The sequence below is a fragment of the Mobula hypostoma genome, chromosome 7 (assembly GCF_963921235.1).
Source record: "Mobula hypostoma chromosome 7, sMobHyp1.1, whole genome shotgun sequence".
In the NCBI taxonomy this organism is placed as follows: Eukaryota; Metazoa; Chordata; class Chondrichthyes; order Myliobatiformes; family Myliobatidae; genus Mobula; species Mobula hypostoma.
This window is the reverse complement of record NC_086103.1, coordinates 55,256,632-55,277,750: the sequence shown is the minus strand read 5'-3', so window position 1 is coordinate 55,277,750 and position 21,119 is coordinate 55,256,632. Positions and strand designations below refer to the sequence as shown.

Sequence of the window (21,119 nt, the reverse complement as noted above, 5' to 3'; positions counted from 1 at the left end):
GAAAAGACTCAGGTTTATTATATAGAATATAAGGAATGCAATTCTTTTCCCTTCTCCTGTTTATCCAACGATCCACACTCAGTCTAGCAGGTGGCGGCAATGCACCTTAAGCCTGGTTTGCCGAAGAAGAATATGCGGTTGACTCTCGGAATTTCCAGGAGAGGTGGGATGTCTGTTGTTGATCTTTTCTCATCCTCTCCTGTATCCTTCTATTTCCTCCCTTTGCTGAGCTTTCTGTAATCAACTTGACTCTTGGGTTAGCATCCTGATGGCAGTGATATGCTTTTTCCCCTTTTCTGCTTTCTTTTACACTTGAAAATCGTGCTTGTTGACTGAAACATTGCTATCTCTTATTCCATAAAAGTAAACCATACCAAAACACCTTATAACTACATATCAGCTTGTTTAACTTCAGTGGGAGGTAATAACCAAGCGTTCTTCGTACATTGTATGTTGTGGGATGACGATTGGGGTTGTTGGGGTTGTCTTGCGTCACAAGAGTGGCAGCTGAAAGGAATAAACCATTGGCCACGGTGATCTTCAGGCGGACCTCGGACTGGTTCATTGGGAACAAGAAACTTATCCCACTCGCATGCGCTGGGTCCGAAGGACGCTTGCGCAGTGTCGATTAAGGTGCACGGAAAGGGGTGATGGATAGCCGGGCGGCCGTTAGCGGGATGGAGCTGTGAGCTGGGTCAGACTCGTCCCGTTGACCGGCTGTTGAGTGCACGCAGCCCGATGTTTGATCATACGGTATCTTGATGAGGTGGGTGGGCGGGCCTTGGCGCCTGGCTTCTCTTGTTGGGTGTTGATCCTGAATGAAGGCGTCCGTCGGCTCCGGCGTTCCCTGTTCCACCGTCCGCTGCCTCCCGTCTTCCCGCTCACCATGTCCGGGAAACACTTCAAGGGACCCGAAGTTAGTTGCTGCGTCAAATATGTGCTGTTCGGCTTCAACATCGTGTTCTGGGTGAGTGGGGACGCTAGCGTCGGGTGTTAATGCAAAGTCTTTTGTCCGAGTCGTGCTCTCGGAGTCTCTGCTGATCCGCAGTATTGACAACAGCGGCCAGAACAAAAAAAAACTTCTTCAACAAGCCACTGTACTTGCAACACGTTTGTACAAAACTCCTTGTAGCCGGAGAAACAATGTGGAGTATTTTATAATTGGAAGAGGGTAAGGTTAGGTGGTGGGCGTCTAGGGAACTCCCTCCTTTGGCTTCATTGCTGAAGCATAACAAAAGCTGAAAAAGAACCTGATCAGGGTTATTGAGAAAGAAACAACATTATGGCAATTGTATTTTAGTTTTGAGTTACTGTTTCCCCCTTTGTGTATGTTATTCAGGAACTGCCTGCTGCTGCTTTTGTTTGATTTTAATACGGAGAGGCAGGTGGTTGGAAAGGGTGTCATTGTTAATTTTGTAACTTTGTGCACATATCATTAGAGAACATTTTTATTTTTAAAAACCTTTAAATTATTAATTAAAATTCTTGATGCACCAACGCTGCATAATTTCTTGCCTTATATTAAATAAGGTTTGTAAAACTATGTTGGTAGTGTGAAAGGTAGTTGAGAAGGCATGCAGCGTATTTTATTGGCTGAATAAATACAGGGTTAAGCTGGAATTGTGTAATATAATAGGCCACAGCTGGTGTACTGTACAGTGCTGGGCACATTATAGAAAAAGGAGTAATTAATCTAGAGTAATGATCACTATTTTTCAAGTAGGGGTGACTATACAAAAATATTCAGAGGGCAATATTAACTTCTGAACATTGCTCACTGCCCTGTAATGATGTAATTTTAACTAATACCAAGTCTGCTTGTATGATTGATGTTAATTACATATATGGGATTTAAAAGGCACCAATGGACAATTTTAGAGAATATAATCACTTACTATATAAAGGTATGGTTATTTACCTACATTGGCAGAATACAAAGAAATTAGTGCACAAGATTAAAGATGAAAAGTTTAAAGATTAGCCTTATTTGTCATATGTTCATCAAAGCACACAGTGAAATGTGTTATTTGCATTAAATCATTCAGTATTGTGCTGGGCACCCCACAAGTGTTCTATGCTTCCAACTCGAACGTCGCATGCCCACAACTCACTGACCCTAACTATAAATCCTTGGAATGTGGGAAGAAAGCGGAGCACCAGAGGAAACTTGTGCGGTTACAGGGAGAACCTACAAACTCCTTACAGATGGCAGCAGGAATCTAACTGATCTTGCAGCAGGCATCGTATAGTGTTGCATTAACCTCTTGTACTGCCCCATGCAAGCTGGCTTCACACACTATTTATGCTACTTCTTAAACTTTCACACCCCCATGATCTCTATGGCTGAATCCCTTCCCCACCCCTGTATGCTGCACCCGCACAGACATCGCTTCAACCCCTGCACTTTTTTCTTCGGCACATGCAGCCGCTTCTCTGGGGCAATTTTTCCTCACTCCTACCATGCTTCATCTTCATTGCTCTGTCCTGCCCCTGTCTTGTGCTTTATCTTTTTGAGCTACTTTTTGGGTTGAGGGGAACTGCCATGGAATATGGCAAGGCATGTTGCTGAAATTATTTCTCCAAGGAAACATTGAATAGGCTAGGCTTATTCCAATGAAAAGAGGAGGCTAAGGTAAGGGTCACTGTATAAAACCACAGGCTTATTTTGGGATGATGCACATTCTTCCCTTATAGAATCTGAGGTCACATTTGGAGATGTTAACAATGAGTTTTCCATTCGGAATGCATGTGTCTGTAGCTGAGTAATACAGATGGAAATGCTCAATAAATTTAAAATTTAAAGTAGATTTAAACTTGAAGCCAAAAAATAAACAGCTGGAAAATAGCATTTGGCAGGTTAAGAGCTGCATCAAGCGCTAAAATGAATGTCTGTAAATGTCCGTAATCTTACAGGCTAGTTTCATGTATTTACATTGTTGCAGATGTTTTTAATTTTTTTAACATTACAGTGGCTATTCTATCAAGTGATGTGGTGAGTGGATCAACCTTTAGGTTTCTCTTTCCTATATCTTGTAATAATATTTCATATTTAACATTATAAAATATGAGAGAGGTCAAAGCAGTGCTGTGACATACAGCTGTGTAATTGTGTGTTGGAGTGGATGGCTTGAATGTTGGTCAAATAGGAAGGTTTTAAAGAAGGAAAGAAAATGAGATCAGCATGGCAACTCGGGTTTGAGATGAGAACATCTCAAGAAATGCTCAGTAAAGGCGAAGCTCGTGATGTTTCAAACTGGAGGAGCATATCTGCTTGTGGATTGTAGAATAGGATGAAGTTACAGACACAAGTAATTTTATGTATAAATAAATATTTATATATAAAATACATATTTTTAAATTGAAACAAAGGGTATCAAATTAGGTTAGTCATAGTAGAACTGATGGATTTGAGTTATGGTAGATTGAGTTTGATAGTTTTCAACACGATCAAGTCTACAGGAATAAATAATACATGTGGGTTAGAGGCGGGGTCATTTCAGAGCCTGTTTTACTTGTTTTCTGATGTATTGGGACATGAGTATACTTTCATTGGAAATTCAACCTGTACAGACTGAAACATATTCCTGGTGTTTTCAAATTCTTTCTGGTTTGACCAGCACCATCTGGGTTGGGATGTGACCCTATAGATGGTGCCTAAATTTTTAGTTCCAGAAATTCAGTATTTTGTCTTGCCTATGTTTGCATCTGTAGTCTGTTAATAAATGGCCTAATGTATTTAACCATATTAAGTGGACCACTTTTGGCAAAAAAAATATTGTTTGTAGTAAAGAGTAATCTGTTCAGATGTATTAATTTAAGAATTCCAGATAAGGATACTTTTAACTTGTACAGTTGAAGTCAAGTTTACATACACCTTAGCCAAATATATTTAAACTCAGTTTTTCACAATTCCTGACATTTAATCCTAGAAAACATTCCTTGTCTTAGGTCAGTTAAGATCACTACTTTATTTTAAGAATGTGAAATGTCAGAATAACAGTAGAGAGAATAATTTATTTCAGCTTTTATTTCTTTCTTCACATTCCCAATGGGTTAGAAGTTTACATACTTTGTTAGTATTTGGTAGCATTGCCTTTAAATTGTTTGACTTGGGTCAACCATTTTGGGTAGCCTTTCACAAGCTTCTCACAATAAGTTGCTGGATTTTTGTTTCATTCCTTCAGACAGAACTGGTGTAACTGAGTCAGGTTTGTAAGCCTCCTTGCTCGCACACGCTTTTTCAGTTCTGCCCACAAATTTTCTATCGGATTGAAGTCAGGGCTTTGTGATGGCCATTCCAATACCTTGACTTTGTTGTCCTTAAGCAATTTTGCCACAATGTTTGGAAGACCCATTTACGACCGAGCTTTAACTTCCTGGCTGATGTCTTGAGATGTTGCTTCAATATATCCACATAATTTTCCTTCCTCATGATGCCATCTATTTTGTGAAGTACACCAGTCCTTCCTGCAGCAAAGCACCCCCACAACATGATGCTGTCACCCCTACGCTTCACGGTTGGGATGGTGTTCTTTCGGCTTGTAAGCCTCACCCTTTTCCCTCCAAACATAACAATGGTCATTATGGCCAAACAGTTCAACTTTTGTTTCATCAGACCATTTCTCTAAAAAGTAGGATCTATGTCCCCATGTGCACTTGCAAACTGTAGTCTGGCTTTTTTATGGCAGTTTTGGAGCAGTGGCTTCTTCCTTGCTGAGCAGCCTTTCAGGTTATGTGATGTAGGACTCGTTTTACTGTGGATATAGTTACTTGTCTACCTGTTTCCTTCAGCATCTTCACAAGATCCTTTGCTGTTGTTCTGGGATTGATTTGCACTTTTCGCACCAAAGAACGTTCGTCTCTAGGAGACAGAATGCGTCTCCTTCCTGAGCGGTATGACGGATGCGTGGTCCCATGGTGTTTATATTTGCCTACTATTGTTTGTACAGATGAACGTGATACCTTCAGTTGTTTAGAAATTGCTCCCAAGGATGAACCAGACTTGTGGAGGTCCACAATTTTTTTTTTCTGAGGTCTTGGCTGATTTTTTTAAATTTTGTTTGAAAACTTCTGACCCACTGGAATCGTGATATAGTCAATTAAAATTGAAATAATCTGTCTGTAAACAATTGTTGGAAAAATTATTTGTGTCGTGCACAAAGTAGATGTCCTCAATGTCTTGCTAATACTATAGTTTGCTAATATGAAATCTGTGGAGTGGTTAAACAATGAATTTTAATGACTTCAACCTAAGTGTATGTAAACTATTGACTTATGTAGTTTAATTATCGTCTTAAATTGCTATAACAAAGAGTTAAGTTCTTGGAGATGTAATGCTTTCCAAAAAAAGTATTTCTAACTTTAAAAACATTACTACAAACACATCAGAAAAACATTTTTTTTTCACACTTAGATCATTAGTATTTGTGCTGATGATTAATACTGCTCATAATAAGAAAGGAGTATCACATATAGATCTCTCAGCTTGTGATTGAAATAAGAAACATCAGGAATGGTACTTGTCCTTTGCAGATTAATTGCCAACATTTTGTTTACTTTTTGGAGGAAAATTATTTGGTGAATAATTTTGATAAATTTATTTCAGTTGTTTTTTCCCTAAAATTACTTGGGACAAGAGCAAACAGACAATGGACATTGTTTATCTTTACATTGAGCATCCTGCTTCAGTGAAGGTCACAATTTTAAGCTTTAACAGTATAAATTCAACTGTCTCTGAGAAGTATATCTGGATTGTTCTGAAATCTTTTCCTTAACTGAATGTAGTTTATTGAGTTAAAGTAACACCTTCCAATTTTCTCGCTTTCTAAAGAACCCTTGAGGATGTAAAATCTCTTGATGTTTATGGAGACACAAGATGCTGTCAGTGCTGGGATCTGGACCAATAAACCATCTGCTGAAGGAACTCAAGTGAATTGAACAACATCAGTGGTGGTAAAGGAACTGTTAATGTTTAGGTGGGGTCCGTACTGATTTAACTTAAAATGTTGACAGTTTTTTCCACTCTTCCCCCACCACCCCCACAGATGCTGCTTGATCCACAGAGTTTGTCCAGCAGATTGTTGCTGTTGATATTAATATCTTGTTTTATCTCCATTGTCTCATTCGGAGAACGAAGGGCTCCATGATTCTTTGACCTGGTCCCTCTTGGGCTTCACAATAACTTTGGGTGTCAGTAGTATTATTTGGTTTCCATATTCCTCTGATAAGTTGCAACGTTTATTTCAAAATATACTTTATTTGACAAAAATTCAAATGTATCCAACAGTGATCAGTTCAACATGTTCATAATATCTTATTTCAATACTTTAATGTATTATTAGTGATCATGTAATTAGTTATCGTTAACAGTCCTAAAGCAAATAGTTCATGAGTTTTGTGACACAGATTTCAACTAATTTGTGTGTAATTACAGGATTACACACAAATTACAGGAAATACACAAAAACTATGGCCCTTCCATTTAGAGCCTTTGCAATGGGAGCAGCCACCTGAACGTTCCCAGTACCACATCATTTTGGACCTTTGAACATGAAAATTTGCACTACTTGGTCATAGAGAATACCCTTTTCTGGAATATCAGCAAAATTTGGGCATACAGTGGATGCCTTTCATTGTTTTATTGTTTCCCAAAAATAGTTGACACTTGTTTCAGTATATGCTCCTGGAAGCAGCCCATTCAGCAAATTTCTTATGTGGGGTCCGGGTCTGATACATTGACAATCCCTGTTCCTGTACTGCCGAGTTACTCCAGCAATTTTATTTTATTTGCTCTAGATTCCAGCATTTGTATTCCCTTGTCTCTGCACAAAAGTGTCCTGTGTCGTGCAGCTTTTCACGATAATTCCTTATAAATACCTATTGTGTTTCTTCCCAGACTTTCCTGGCAAAGATGTGTTCTCTAAGGAGATTGGCAGTGATCTATTTCCAGTGCAGCCGTTACAGGTGCAGAGAGATGTGTGGCCAATACGTCAACCTTGGAGGAAAGGTTGAATTGGAAAGCCTTTCTCACTGACAGCCAAAGCCTTGGTGCTTTGAAAATGTTGGTTCTGAGGCATTCTGTTCAATCGCTTTGCTCATGAAGCTTCCCCAATGGATCCACTGTATTTTCTTGCAAGTCTATGATGATGCTTGGTGCAGATTACTAACTGATTTGTGATCACAGGTGTTCTGCAAGGACAAGTGGCTTTAAATAATCCAACTAAAATTAACTTTCTGAGGCAAAATCTCCATACCCATTTTTTTACCTCAGTTTGGGATCCTCCTGTCATTGCACACAAGTCTTTAGATTTGCATTAAAACTCCATGGACTATTTAAGGTTGTAAATGAATGACAATTGATAATGTGCTGCTAAGTAATAGGGATAAAATATTATGACAATGCTTATATGAATGTTCTGGGCATGGAATGCGAGGATGAGGGGAACCCTCTCCTTGGTCCAGCTGGGGCGAGAGCAGTTGAAAGGGGAAGAATGGAAATTATAAGGATACAGTTGAAAACCATATTGGTTATGTGGAGGAGTAAACAAGGTTATGGAGAAAGGAAGACATCTCCAAGGCATTGGTATCGAATGTCAAGAAAGCAGCTATACTGGAGGCAAAGAAACTGGGAGAATGGAATTAAATCTTCACAGGATACATGACGGAAAGTGGTGACATTAAGAAAGCTTTTGGTGTCTTTAGCCAGCATAGATATGTTGGCTGAAGGGCCGCCTTCTGTGCTGTGTAAATCTGACTCCATCAACTACGCAAATGTAGATGCTGGATGGAACTTGGTAGCATGTGTAATGGAAGTTTTGTGTATCAAACGTGCAGGATGTAGCATCAATACAGTCATCAATGTATTGGGGAGAAGTAATTGAGGAAAGTGTCCTGTATAGGACTGAGGCTCGGGCTTGTGTATGTCTCTCCCAAAGAAATGGGTTTAGGCTAGCTCCACAAGAGCTACCATAGCCATATATTTATGTAAATGAATGGAGTTGAAAGAGAGTTCTGTCATTTGTAGAGTGGGATCAATATGCAGTAGTGGGACAGGGAGGTAAGAGGAAGTGTCTGAGAACTGTCCTTCTGCTTCTCCAAGATAAGCAGCTCTCAAGTACTGCTTTTCAGCAGTTTTGATGCCAGTGTTGGAGCTGGCCTTTAATAAACAGAGTGCTGCACATTGAAGGGTCTAGGTCGGTAAGAGTGAACAAGGGGTGTGGAAAAGGATCTAACATTCAGTTACCTTTTGGTTGATCCTTCAATGTGTGGAAAATGTAGAATGAAGATTAGCAAAAGAACCAAAATTACCATGAAGAAAATCTTTTTTGTTCGAGCAAGTGATTGGGATCAAAATGCACTGTCCAGGATGATTGGGATGATCAATTTTTTTTGAAGTGTAGATTACAAGGAAGAATAAAACAATAGTTCATGTTTAGGAACAGAAAGAAAACAACTGCATTTGCACATTCCCATTGGATCTTCATGATGTCTTAGAATCCTTCACAATCAGCTGTTCATTGCACTGATTTTCAGTGGATTCTGAAAACTCAACAGAAGTACTGTTTTTAAAAATGCAACATATTTTGCTACAACGTATGTAGACTGTTATTTCAAATGGTGGGAGATTGTTACAGGTATGTTACAGAATGGTGAGTTTTAGATTGTCTGATGTATGGTAGCTGCATATGCATACCTAATGTTTCATTGTATTCTGTTTTCTTTTGCAGTTGCTGGGAGCTGCATTTCTGGGAATAGGCCTCTGGGCTTGGGCTGAGAAGGTATTCTGTATATGCATACGTTTGAAGCTGTTTAACTTAATTTTTATCATAATCTATTCTTGGGAAGTGGTAGTATAGTACGGAATGTTTGAATGTTTTTAAGAATTTAATCACTCAATTTAAATTTGGTTCATATTAAATAAATATGTTCACTTAAATATTTTAAGAAGAAACAAGGTAGTGAATTTATGTAACACATTAAATGTCCTTGGAGCACCTGCTGGTTTCTGTCTTTCGAATGTTTCATTTTGTAAGATCCTTTGAAAATTTATTAATCTGTTTTTCGACCTATAGATGTCAACTTACCTGATGAAGATTTCTATTTTCTTTCTGATTCAGAATATAGTAATTTTTTATTTTTCAAAACTGCTTTGGAATTTATACTTCCAAAAAAATGTACATTTGATTTCCATATATTTACAGTTGCAAGAGAAAGTTTGTGAACCCTTTGCAATTAACCAGTTTTCTGCATTAATTACTTATAAAAATGTGGTCATATCTTCATCTAAGTCATAATAATAGACAAGCATAATCTGCCTGAACTAGTAACACACAAACAATTGTACTACTACTTGTCATTACTGAGTACACCATTTAAACAATCACAGCCTAGGTTCAAAAAAGTATGTAAACCTCTGGGGTAATGCATTCTACAAAAACTATTTGGAGTCAACTGTTCCAATCAATGAGATGAGATTGGAGGTGTGGGTTGTAGAGGTACCCTGCCCTTTATAAAAGCCACACAAGGTTAGGTTACTGACAGAGCCTGCACTTCTCAATAAAGATCTCTTTATATGCACCATGCCTCGATCAAAACTACCTTCAGAGGACCTTGGAAGAAGAATTGTAGAGATGCATGAAGCTGGAAAAGGCTACAAAAGCATTTCTAAAGACCTGACAGGAGAAAATTCAGTACTGTTGCTACTCTCCCTAGAAATGGGTGTCCTGCAAAGATCACACCAAGAGCACAATGTGCAATGCTGAAGGAGGTGAAAAAGAATCCAAGGGTAACAGCAAAAGACCTGAAGAAATCACTAGAAGCACACCATGGAGGAAGCCACTGCTCTCCCCCCCAAAAATGCTATATGTCTCAAGTTTGCAAAGACCATCTGGATGTTCCACAGTGGTTCTGGGACAATATTCTGTGGATAGAGGAGGCAAAAGTTGAACATTTTGGCAGAAATGCATACTGCTATGTTTGGAGGAAAAAGGGCACCAAAACCAAGATGTCATAACAGCTGTGAAACATGGTGGAAGGATCATCATGGCTTGGGGCTGCTTTGCTGCCTCAGGGCCTGGACAGCTTGCAACTTGTTGAGAGAACAATGAATTGAAATTTGTATCAAGACATTTTACAGGAGAATGTCAGGGTAGTGGTCTGTCACCTGAAGCTTGATAGAAGTTGGATAATGCAGCAAGCGTATATCAACAATAGAATGGTTTAAAAAGAAGAGAATTCGTGTTTTGGAATGGCCAAATCAGAGTTCAGATCTTAACCCAATTGAGATTCTATGGCATAACCCGAAGAGAGCTGTTCATGGAAAGTATCCCAGAAGCATTGATGAACTGAAAGTTTAGTATGGAGGAATGGTCTAAAATTCCTCCAAGCTGACGTGCAGGACTAATCAACAGTTACTGGAAATGTTTGGTTGAAGTTATTGCTGTACAAGGGGTCACACCAACTACTGAAAGCAAAGGTTCACGTACTTTTCCAACAAATACATGTAATTTTCTCAATAAATAAATGAACAAGTATAATGTTTTTTTTGTGTTATTTCTTTAATTGGGTTCTCTTTATTTAGTTTTAGGACTTGCATGAAGATCATATTTTAAGTCATATTTATGCAGAAATAGAGAAAACTCTAAAGGGTTCACAAACTTTATCGTGCCACTGTATACATACCCAAACTAACTTCTGCTATGAACTCAATCTTATTTCAGCACATAATTACACCATTTATTAATAAAATGTTGTAATTATCTACTGAAATAAGATTTTGTTTTAGCTAAGTAACATTTATATGGTGTATTTTTAATCTGTAATTCAGCTTCAGAAAGTTTTCATTCTCATTTGGTACCAGTATAGTTTCTACACTGGCAGCTTCACCCATCCTACCTTATAACTTGCGTACTGCCACACAGCTTCATCTTTAACTCTTTGGAGTAATAGTTACATTAAGTTCTAATATTCTAACCACATTGCTCTGAAAGGAGGGTGATTTAGAGACTTGTTATCAATTTCTGTAATTGAAGTCATGCTAACAAGATGATCTCAAAGCATTAATCTTAGTCTAACCAGCTCTGATTTAGCAAATGATCAGGTACACGAGCAAGGATTCCATTTCTTTATGCATTCCTGTGAGAATTCTGTCAGAATCAGCCACCTACTCTGGATGCATCTTTCTGCTTATCGAATTAAATTAGAAACATAGAAAACCTACAGCACGATACATGCCCTTCGGCCCACAAAGCAGTGCTGAACATGTTCTTACCTTAGAAATTATCTAGGGTCACCCATAGTCCTCTATTTTTCTGAGCTCCATGTACATGTCTAGGAGTCTCTTAAAAGACCCTATTGTATCCGCCTTCACCACCGTCGCCGGCAGCCCATTCCACGCACTTGCTACTCTGCGTTTTTTTTTAAAAAAAACACATCTTGCCCTTGATATCTCCTCTGTACCTACTTCCAAGCACCTTAAAACTGTGTCGTCTCTTGCTAGCCATTCCAGGCCTGAGGAAAATCACTTGCTAGAACATTGTCATGCATTTTGTCCCTTACTATCCTCATGTCATCTACACATTTCTCTGTTAGTAACTAATCTATGTTCAGAAGTGTGAAGACTGATAAGCCATTTAAAACCTTAACTAAGATATGAGTATTCACTTAGATTTGCATTGAAAAACAAATCTGAAGCCCCTTGACTGTTCCTTGATTCTCTAATCTGTCTGTAAAAGATTTTTACAATAGAAAATGCCGCCTTTGTGACACCAATTGTTATCTTTTACGCATTGACTACTTTCTGTTATATGACAGAATTGATTATTAATGTTAGGTCTTTTCAGTGTTTGGGAAAATTAGTCTATTTTTCACGTTGAATTTGAAATTCATGGGAAGTAGCGACATTAGGATGTTTACTGCGCCTTTTGAATGATAATCACATGCAATACTCTTTTTCAGGGTGTGCTTTCTAACATCTCTTCTATCACAGACCTGGGAGGATTTGACCCAGTGTGGTTGTTCATTGTTGTTGGTGGAGTCATGTTCATGCTTGGATTTGCTGGTTGTATTGGTGCACTGCGTGAGAATACTTTCCTATTGAAATTTGTAAGTTCACATTGTCACTCATCTATGGAATGATTGGTGTACTTATACATGTTATAAAGTTTTAGAATTAAGTGTTTTTGAAATAACTGCTTAAATTGCTTTTCAACTTTTAAAAAATGTTTTTTCTTTAAATTTAAGTTGATAAACATACTCAGATTTTTAAAAAATTCCAAATATTTATTAAGCTACTTCAAACTTCCACTTATCCATATTTGACCATCATTTATAAATAGTTTGGAATAGCTGATGATAAAAATAGAAAATTTGTGAAAAGAAAAAACTTTTAAGAAACAGATTAGGATCAAAATTGTTTTGATGACAAGTATGAATTGATGTGAATTGGCCATTATAGTTGTGAATATTAAACTCTGATGTGTCAATGGATTGTTAACACAACTATGTTTGGTTTTCTCTGTGAGGAAATAACAATGTTAATTAGTTTCAGGGGAAATGATTTTGCCAAACAAAATGTCACTGATGCACTTTTAATTGCTGTTTAAAACATTTTACAAATGATAACCAACTGCAGCTCAAATTCCCTTACTGAACTTACCTCAGCAGTGTGGCAAGCTTAGTGGTATATAATCCAAACTTCCTGTAGACTGTTGGTTCCTTGTGTATATGATGTTCCTTTTTTAAATGTGAAATCAAAATCTAACATTGGGAAGTTTAGAAGGTCTGCACTGATTTTTTTTTTGGTGAGTTAGCTCTTCAACTACCCTGGTAGTGTCATAAAGACATGATCACCTTCCGTCCCAGCAGTTGCCATGTTGCTAAAGAAAGTTTGGATAGGAAATTTCAAAGGTTCAGTGCCCTCATATTGAAGAAGTTCTTTTCACACCTTATTTTTAAGCAACTCTTGGTTCTAAATCCCCCATCAAGGGGAAAGCATTTTCCCTGCATCAGTGTTTTTAAGCTCTGAAAGAATGTCATGCTGTTTGTGTGATAGCCTCTCGTTCTTCCAAAATCTAGAGATGTTGCTTTGCACTGCATCTATCATAACTATTTCTATCCTTTGGTCCTAATGTAATTGAAGTAAGACACTTTACACTCATATTCAAATTCTTTTCCAAAGTAACTAATGTGCAGTCTGTCTTCCTAATTGCTGTTGAACCTACATATTATTTCTTAGTGGTTCATTCATGGGAACACCGAGATCCTACAGAGCATCATTATCTTTCCAAGTTTTGCCATTTAGAAAATGGTCTGCTTTTCTATTATATCTACCATGTGGATGGTCTCAGAATTTTTGATGTTGTCTGCAGTACTGTGCGGAAGTCTTAGGCACGTGTTTAAAAAAAAATCTGTAAAGCGAAGACGCTTTCAAAAATAATACAACGAAAAGTTTCTAAATATCAAAAAATTTACTCTGAAGAACAGTAAACAGTAAAAACTAACTCAAATCAATATTTGGTGTGACCACCCTTTGCTTTTAAAACTGCATCCATTATCTTAGCTACACTGTCATGCAGTTATATAAGAATTGGCTGGTAGGTTGTTTCAGGCGTCTCGGAGAACTTGCCATGGTTCTTCTGCAGACTTTGGCTGTCTCACTTGTTTCTGTCGCTCCAGGGAATCCCAGACAGTTCAATAATGTTGAGATCAGGGCTCTGTGGAGGCCATACCATCTGTAACCTTACATTTAAAAATAAATAAATAAATAAATAAATCTAGAGTGCCTAAGAATTTTACACAGTACTTTATATTCTCCTGATCCTCTGTGACTTGCTCATAATTCCCATTGAGATACAACTTTGGGAATCAGAAATCTTGGACATACTGCACTTAGTTCCCTTCATCAAATCATCACTTTAGATTGTGAGCATCTTAAGCATTGACACTGGTTCCTCTGGAACCCCGCTATCTACGATCTTCCAAATGAAAATGTCCTATTTATTCCAGCTGTTTGTCATTTGTTAACCAATCCTTAAGCCAGTATATTAGCCTTAAGCTAAGGTGCTCTAATTTTATTTAATAACTTGTTATGTGGTAGTTTTAGGTCTTCTAAAATAATCTTAAATTATCTGCACTTTTCTGTCATTCTTCCTCCACGTCTTTTTTTTCTTTTTTCTTTCATGCACTCTTCTAGTTTTCTTCTGAATCATCTCTTTTTTTATTTTCTGCAGTTAAGTATTTTGCATTCTAACTACTTTGAATTCAGGTGTTTATTTCTTACAATTTGGATTTGAATGGCGTCTCCTGTATTTATACCAGTGGTGTTGGGTATTCCAGTGATTGGAAATGATCTTTCAACATCTTCACTCTCCAATTCATTCATAATGTTAAAGAACTTTAATAATTTCTGTTTCCTCAAGAGGGAAGGCCAGTGATGTTGTGGGGATGGAACTGGACTCTCTCATGGTGGTGTCTGAAAAGAGGATGCTGTCTAAGTTGCATGCCATCTTGGTCAATGTTTCCCATCCACTACATAATGTACTGGGTGGGCACAGGAGTATATTCAGCCAGAGACTCATTCCACTGAGATGCAGCACAGAGCGTTATAGGAAGTCATTTCTGCCTGTGGCCATCAAACTTTACAACTCCTCCCTTGGAGGGTCAGACCCCCTGAGCCAATAGGCTGGTCCTGGACTTATTTCATAATTTACTGGTATAATTTACATATTACTATTTAACTATTATGTTTCTATTACTATTTATTATTTATGGTGCAACTGTAACGAAAACCAATTTCCCCCGGGATCAATAAAGTTTGACTATGACTATGAATGCTTCAGCTAGTTCAGTTTTTCCTGATAGCTGTAATCTCTGGTTTTATCCTTACTGGAGTCTGATTTGATATCTCCTGTCTCTCACCTCCATGGTCTTCATAAGAAAACTAGAACAGTTACACAGCTGTCTGTGGCTTGGACATGTCCCCTTTTAGACTTGACTTAATTTTGGATTTTCTTGATACCTTACTACCTGAAAGAATTCCCACTATTTTGTAAACATTGTTCTGCAAAGCTGATTTTTAAAAAAATTTAATGTATTCCTACGCCTTTACTCATGTATAACATTTAATATATTTTCTATGATGTATATAAGTTCCATATATATCAAAGTTGATCTTCAATTTTTTGCATTAAAGTTAATTTGCTTCCTAATTGCTCAGACATACCAGTTAGAATCAAAATACAAAGGTGGACTGAATTGAATTAGAAGAGATGCAAAATTTCAAAAGTTGTAGAAATATAGTTTAAATTAAGAAAGTGATTTATTTTTTCAGACATCCTAATGGTACGTGGATGCACTAATGCATTTTATAGTTTTCACCATGGCCTTGAACCAATGGTCCATTTTGAAAGTTTTGTTTTAAAACACAGAAGATTATTACATATGTGCTGATTATAACGAGAAGCAATGGCTTTGTTTTTTGATAAAGGTTATCCAGGGCCATATCATTGTAATATGGAATGATACGGCATATTATTACTGTGAAGTGCCATACCTAGAACTATAAACATGACATTTTATGGATGCTGCATGTCAAAGGAACACAAAAAATACTGGAGAAATTCAGCAGGTCAGGCACTGTCCACGGAAATTATCAAATAAACAGTCAACATTTCGGACTGAGACCTGCCATCTGAAATGGAAACAGAAGCTGGAAGGTGAAAGGTTGACTCTCCTGTCCTATCACATACCTCCTTCAGTTCTTTACCATTTCTACCTATCATCTCCCAGCTTCCTACTTCATCCCCTCCCCCACCCACCTGTCATCTCCTATCACCTTCCAGTTTGTAATCCTTTCTCTTCCCCACCTTAATCTGGCATCTTCCCCCTTCCTTTCCAGTCATGAAGAAGGGTCTCATCCTGAAACGTCGACTGTTATTCATTTCTATAGATGCTTCCTGATCTGATTTTCTCCAGCATTTTGTGTCTGTTGCTGTACATAAAACTATTATTAAAATGATATTTATAATTGAGATTTAAAATTTCCGTGGGATTTTGAAGGTCTCTTCTTTGGGGGATACTATTTCAAGATCATCTGCTTTGCATAGCGTGCGAAGTCTGGGGTAATTACGACATGCTATTTTTTTTTACATTTGAGTAGTATATCAAATACTTAAAAATAAATTATTTGGAAAATTGAATCCAGATGTTCTGATATTTTGAACATTCTATGGTGAAAATCCGTCAACTGAGAAAACATCCCACGCATGAGCTATTATTATATTTTGGTGCAAGTTACATCTGTAATGAGTTTTATTTTTCAGTTTTCAGTATTTCTGGGTCTAATTTTCTTCATGGAGTTGACAACTGGGATTCTAGCATTTGTCTTCAAGGACTGGATCAAGGATCAACTCAACTTATTTATCAACAAAAATGTTCAAGCTTATAGGGATGACATAGATCTTCAAAACCTTATTGATTTTGCACAAGAATATGTAAGTAACAAGATGTACTACTTAAATTCAACCAAACCTTGGAAGTTGTATCTAACATAATGTATGGAGTAGGTATTTATTCCAGTATAATGCAGTAATGTGATTATTCAAGAACCATTATCCTGAAAGTGCTTTGATTGCTCATTCCATCTGCAAACCCGAATAATAAATACAGTTCAAAAGTAATTATTGGAACTGATTGTACTGTACTATTGCAATTTTTCCCATTTCATAGTAATGTGTATAGTCTTTAATTTTGGATGAAATAGGTGTGTTTTAGACAACCAGCCAATCACTTTATCCATGCATAACAATGGGTAGTATGAGTTCAGAGTTGATTTATTTCTATTCACTTAGGCACTTGAAGGCTATTCAGTTGTGAATATGCATTACCACTGTAAGAGGCCTGAGTGAATTGTGTGGAAGTTGGCAAAAGAACGATACTGGTGCTCTATTGGAATTGGCTTAACGTGCCTTGGATATTGTAGAAGAAGCTTTAATTTGCCTTTAATCCACACAGTCCTGATCTGGAAGTGTATCCTTGACAATTCAGGGACTATCTAACACAAAAATCTTAAAGAAAGTGACTGAAAATGTATACTTGTGTACATCAGCTGTTTTAAAAGCAAGAAGTTTTTCTTATTTCCTTGAGTAAATTATTAGTCCACTTTTAATCTATCAAAACTGGGTGATCCCAGATGCATTTCCACGGCTAATGATAGCGAAATGTATGTTTTGATGGAATAAAATAATTCAGTAATATTAAGTGGAGTTACCATTTTACATCCTTATTCTGCCAGATGGCAGTCTATACTTCTCAAATAATACTTTTTATTTTTCTATTTTAATTTTAATTTGTTTTACAGGATCTTTTAGGAATTTTTCATTACAGAGTATAGTGAAATATGAAATAAGTGTAACGTGGGTAGTAAAAATGGCATACACTATGCTTTCCTTCATCGATCAAGTAATTGAGTATAAAAGTCAAGAAGTTACGTTGCAACGTTATATTAAAAAAAAGTTGACTAGGGCACATCTGCAGTTTCTTGTGCAGTTCTGATCGCTCCATTACAGAAAGGAAGTGGAGCTTTGGAGAGGGTATGGAAGGAGTTCACAGTAATAGCTATATGGAGTGGTTGAGTAAATTGGATTTTTTTTTCTTAGTGCTGTCAGATGCTGGGGAGGGATCTGATAGAAGTTTATAAGGTCCTGAGAAGATTGACTAACCTATCTAATCTGTTTCCTTGGGTGGAAGTATTGAAATATTATAGCTTTAGGATGAGATGAAAGGTTTAAAGTAGTTAAAAGAGGCAAATTTTCTTGCACAGAGAATGGTAAGTGCCCGGTCAGTGCAGATTGATCCGTTCCCTCAATATTTTTCCATAATTACTTAATCTTGACTGTCAAACTTATTAGCCTATTAGACTTACCAGCTCATAGTTGCATAATGCCCTGAAGTAAAGGTACCATATTTTTTGTCCTCTCGTCAAGTGGCGCCTCTTCTGTGGCCACTGTATACTTGAAAATATCTGTCAGAACACCAGTATTTTCCTCCCATATCTTTCATTGCATCCTAGGATAAATCTCATAAAATGCTTTTCTGTTAAACATCTAATAACTCCTTTTTTTAAATAACCGTTTGTTGTAGAATTGAAATTGATTTGGTTCTGCAGATCACAGTATAGATGTGATGGAGCTCTATGTATTTAACAAGGAGCAAGTTGGGGAGTGTCAGAAGCATTTGCATTACAAGGGCAAGAATGTTATTTTACAAGCAATGTTTAGATATCTCCTATAAATATCAATGCAGTGCAGTAGCTTGCAAGAAGGTGAAAGGATGTGCTGAGCTTTGGTACATAATATTTCCTTACAATTCTAGATATAATTGGGCAATCAACTTTAAATAAAAGTAAAGCTCCGAATCTGGTTTCTGATTGTTTGAAAATCCTTACGGATTGTTATCTAGTTCACTCGTTAGTCCACAAAGTTCTTGTTTATCTGTATCTGCAGATCCACATATTAACTATTCTGTAACATTCGGAATCTGGGTTAGGTATTCAGTCAGACTTGGGTTCAGGAGCATGGTATTTAGAGCAGAATGTATTTCATATTTCTTCAAGATGGTTCTTAGTGGTGAAAGAGAATGTAGAATTAGTTTTTCCCTTTGATAGTCATGCTTTCACATTCACTGATGTGATCTGTTCCTGGATTTGACATTATTACCTGACAAAAAGTCTTGATGGAGTTTTTTTTTGGAGTTGAAGATGCTTGTATGTATAATTTACTACACTGAATATGAAGTATTTTGAGCATCTGTGGTGTGTAACTTATTAATTCAGATTCTTTTACTTGTTTAGTAAACAAAAGCACTCTGGTAAAGGGCTGCTGGAACATGTTGGTATCAGCACTCTGAAAGCAATATTCTGCATCATGAATTTCTACATTAATTACAGCATTAACTACGGTAAAAGTTGGTGAATAGAGTTGGGACCTTGCAGCAACAATCAACCTGCTCCATATTCAACTATCTGTACTTCAAGTGACGTTATTATAGAGAGGTGGAAGTTGGATCCCTTGTCCTTTATAAGTTAGCTATTATGCAAGTGAAGAGTAAGATTTCTCAAAGAGTGCTGCCTGCACTACATTGGATTTTAAATGAGATGTATCCTTTATGTATGTTGAGTTTGAGTGCTGGCTACCTTTGTTAATATTTCCTTTAATTGAAATATCTTTTATGTCCATACCTTGCATGTGGTATTATCCTTTTGTATAATGATGATGTAACATAATTGGATTTTAGTTGACTTTCTTATTAGAAGAATGTGAAACATCTTGAAGCAATTCTCTTTAACCATAGGGTGAGGAGCATTAAGTATTTTGGAACAACTTTTTATGAAGAAAAATATCTTCTGTCTGAGTCAGCTGTTGTGTTTGTTAAAGTTAATGAAGGTTTATTTATCTCGCATCTGCATTTTAGTATTAAATGAAATGTGATGGTGTTATAGTCTGTTGTTTGCATAGCTCTAATATTTTTGTTGTTCTTTGTTATAACAGTGGTTGTGCTGTGGTGCTCGAGGGCCCATCGACTGGGACCTAAATATTTACTTCAACTGTACAGATTTTAACCCAAGCCGAGAGCGATGTGGTGTTCCATTTTCTTGCTGTATAAAAGACCCTGCGGTATGAATATACTTTATAAATTAAATGTTTTATATGTACATTATAACTTACTTTAATTCAGTAGACTTTGCTTCCTTGAATTGGAACACAACTAGAAACAAAATATTTTTACTTGATGTAAGCTTGAGAACACTGACTTTGAAAGTTGATTATGGCCATATGAAGTAGGAATAAAAGTAGCCTATTCTTGAGTCTGCTTTCCCCACGTTTGTGGTTATGGCTGATCTGACAGTTCTCAGTTCTTTCCTAACTTCTCCCAATAATAGATCCCTTGCTGATTAGAAACCACTCTGAAATATACCCAAAATTTCCTTCAGCTCTGTCAAGGAATTCCAAAGAATGTAAATCCTCTGAGAAGTTCTTCCTTCTATGTTTATCTCTTTTTTGCTAAGATTGTCTTCTGAAGAAGTACTTTAATAACATTTATTTTATTCACCCCCTAATAATCTTGTGTTTCAATAAGAGTGTCTCTTTCTTAAATCCAGTGAGTGACATCCCAGTCTGTTTAACTTTTCCTCATAGGGCAACCCCGTCGTGCTCTGAATCATTCTCCAAACTGCTTTGAATTAAATATTTTTTCCTTAAACAGGTGCCAGAATTGCTCACAGTACTAGTTACATTATTGATTAATACAACTGCAATAAAACTTCACTATCTTTATGCTTCAGTCTCTTGAAATAAAGGCCAATATTCCATTAGTCTTTCCTAGAACCTACTACACATGTGCATTCTGTTGTTCAAGCTCAAGGATGCCCGAAACCTTTTGTGTGCAACTTTTCAGTTTTTTTTTGTTCTGTCCAAAGTGAACCACTTTATATTTTCTCACAATATGCCCTATTTAACAATTTATTACTGCTTTCTTAAACTTTAAAGCAAGTTGTATTCTCACAACTTTACATTCCATCCACTTTTGTTTTCTGTAAATGTAACTACAATGTATTCTCTTCCTTCAAGTTATCAGTACTATAAAGAGTCATGGTCCCAGCCCATGTTTTGGTAGCTTACTATTGGTCAAAGATTGTCACTTTGAAATTCTCACCTCTTATTCCTATTTGCTGCTTTCAGTCTGTTGGGTATATGTAAGCCACAATGCTATCTCCAACACTATGGCGCTTTTTCTTGTGACTTTACCCAATGCGAAGCAACTTGAATGGTATTGTCAAATCAAAAAAATAATAAACCTAAGGCTTTGGTCAAGACTTTCCTAAGAAATATCAATCAGACACTATTTTCCCATCATAATGGCATATTGACTCTGCTTGATTTAATTACAATATTCCATATGGGCTATTATTTAATAATTGATTCTAAGACATCATTCCAGTAGGAGATGCTAAGCTGAAAGATGTTTTTTTTTTTAAAAACCAGAATTGTCACATTGTTTGTTTTCCATTGGGCTGGCATTTGTCCATAACTAAAACATTCTTGGAAGATTATGGCAAACCTTAG

General features: G+C 36.9%; 1 protein-coding gene across 3 annotated transcripts in view; it reads left to right on the top strand.

The window, feature by feature from the left end:
• Positions 1 to 772: 772 nt before the first annotated feature.
• Positions 773 to 21,119, top strand: part of LOC134349319 (tetraspanin-17) — a 69,934-nt gene continuing 49,587 nt past the window's right edge. For all 3 annotated transcript variants that reach the window (XR_010018645.1, XM_063053440.1, XM_063053441.1), the window contains exons 1-5: positions 773 to 967; positions 8,727 to 8,777; positions 11,956 to 12,102; positions 16,320 to 16,490; positions 19,545 to 19,670. Coding sequence is in view for 2 of the 3 variants with exons in the window: in XM_063053440.1 (XP_062909510.1) it covers positions 887 to 967; positions 8,727 to 8,777; positions 11,956 to 12,102; positions 16,320 to 16,490; positions 19,545 to 19,670 (576 nt within the window). In the remaining variant the exon portion in view is untranslated. The remainder of the gene's footprint in view (positions 968 to 8,726; positions 8,778 to 11,955; positions 12,103 to 16,319; positions 16,491 to 19,544; positions 19,671 to 21,119) is intronic.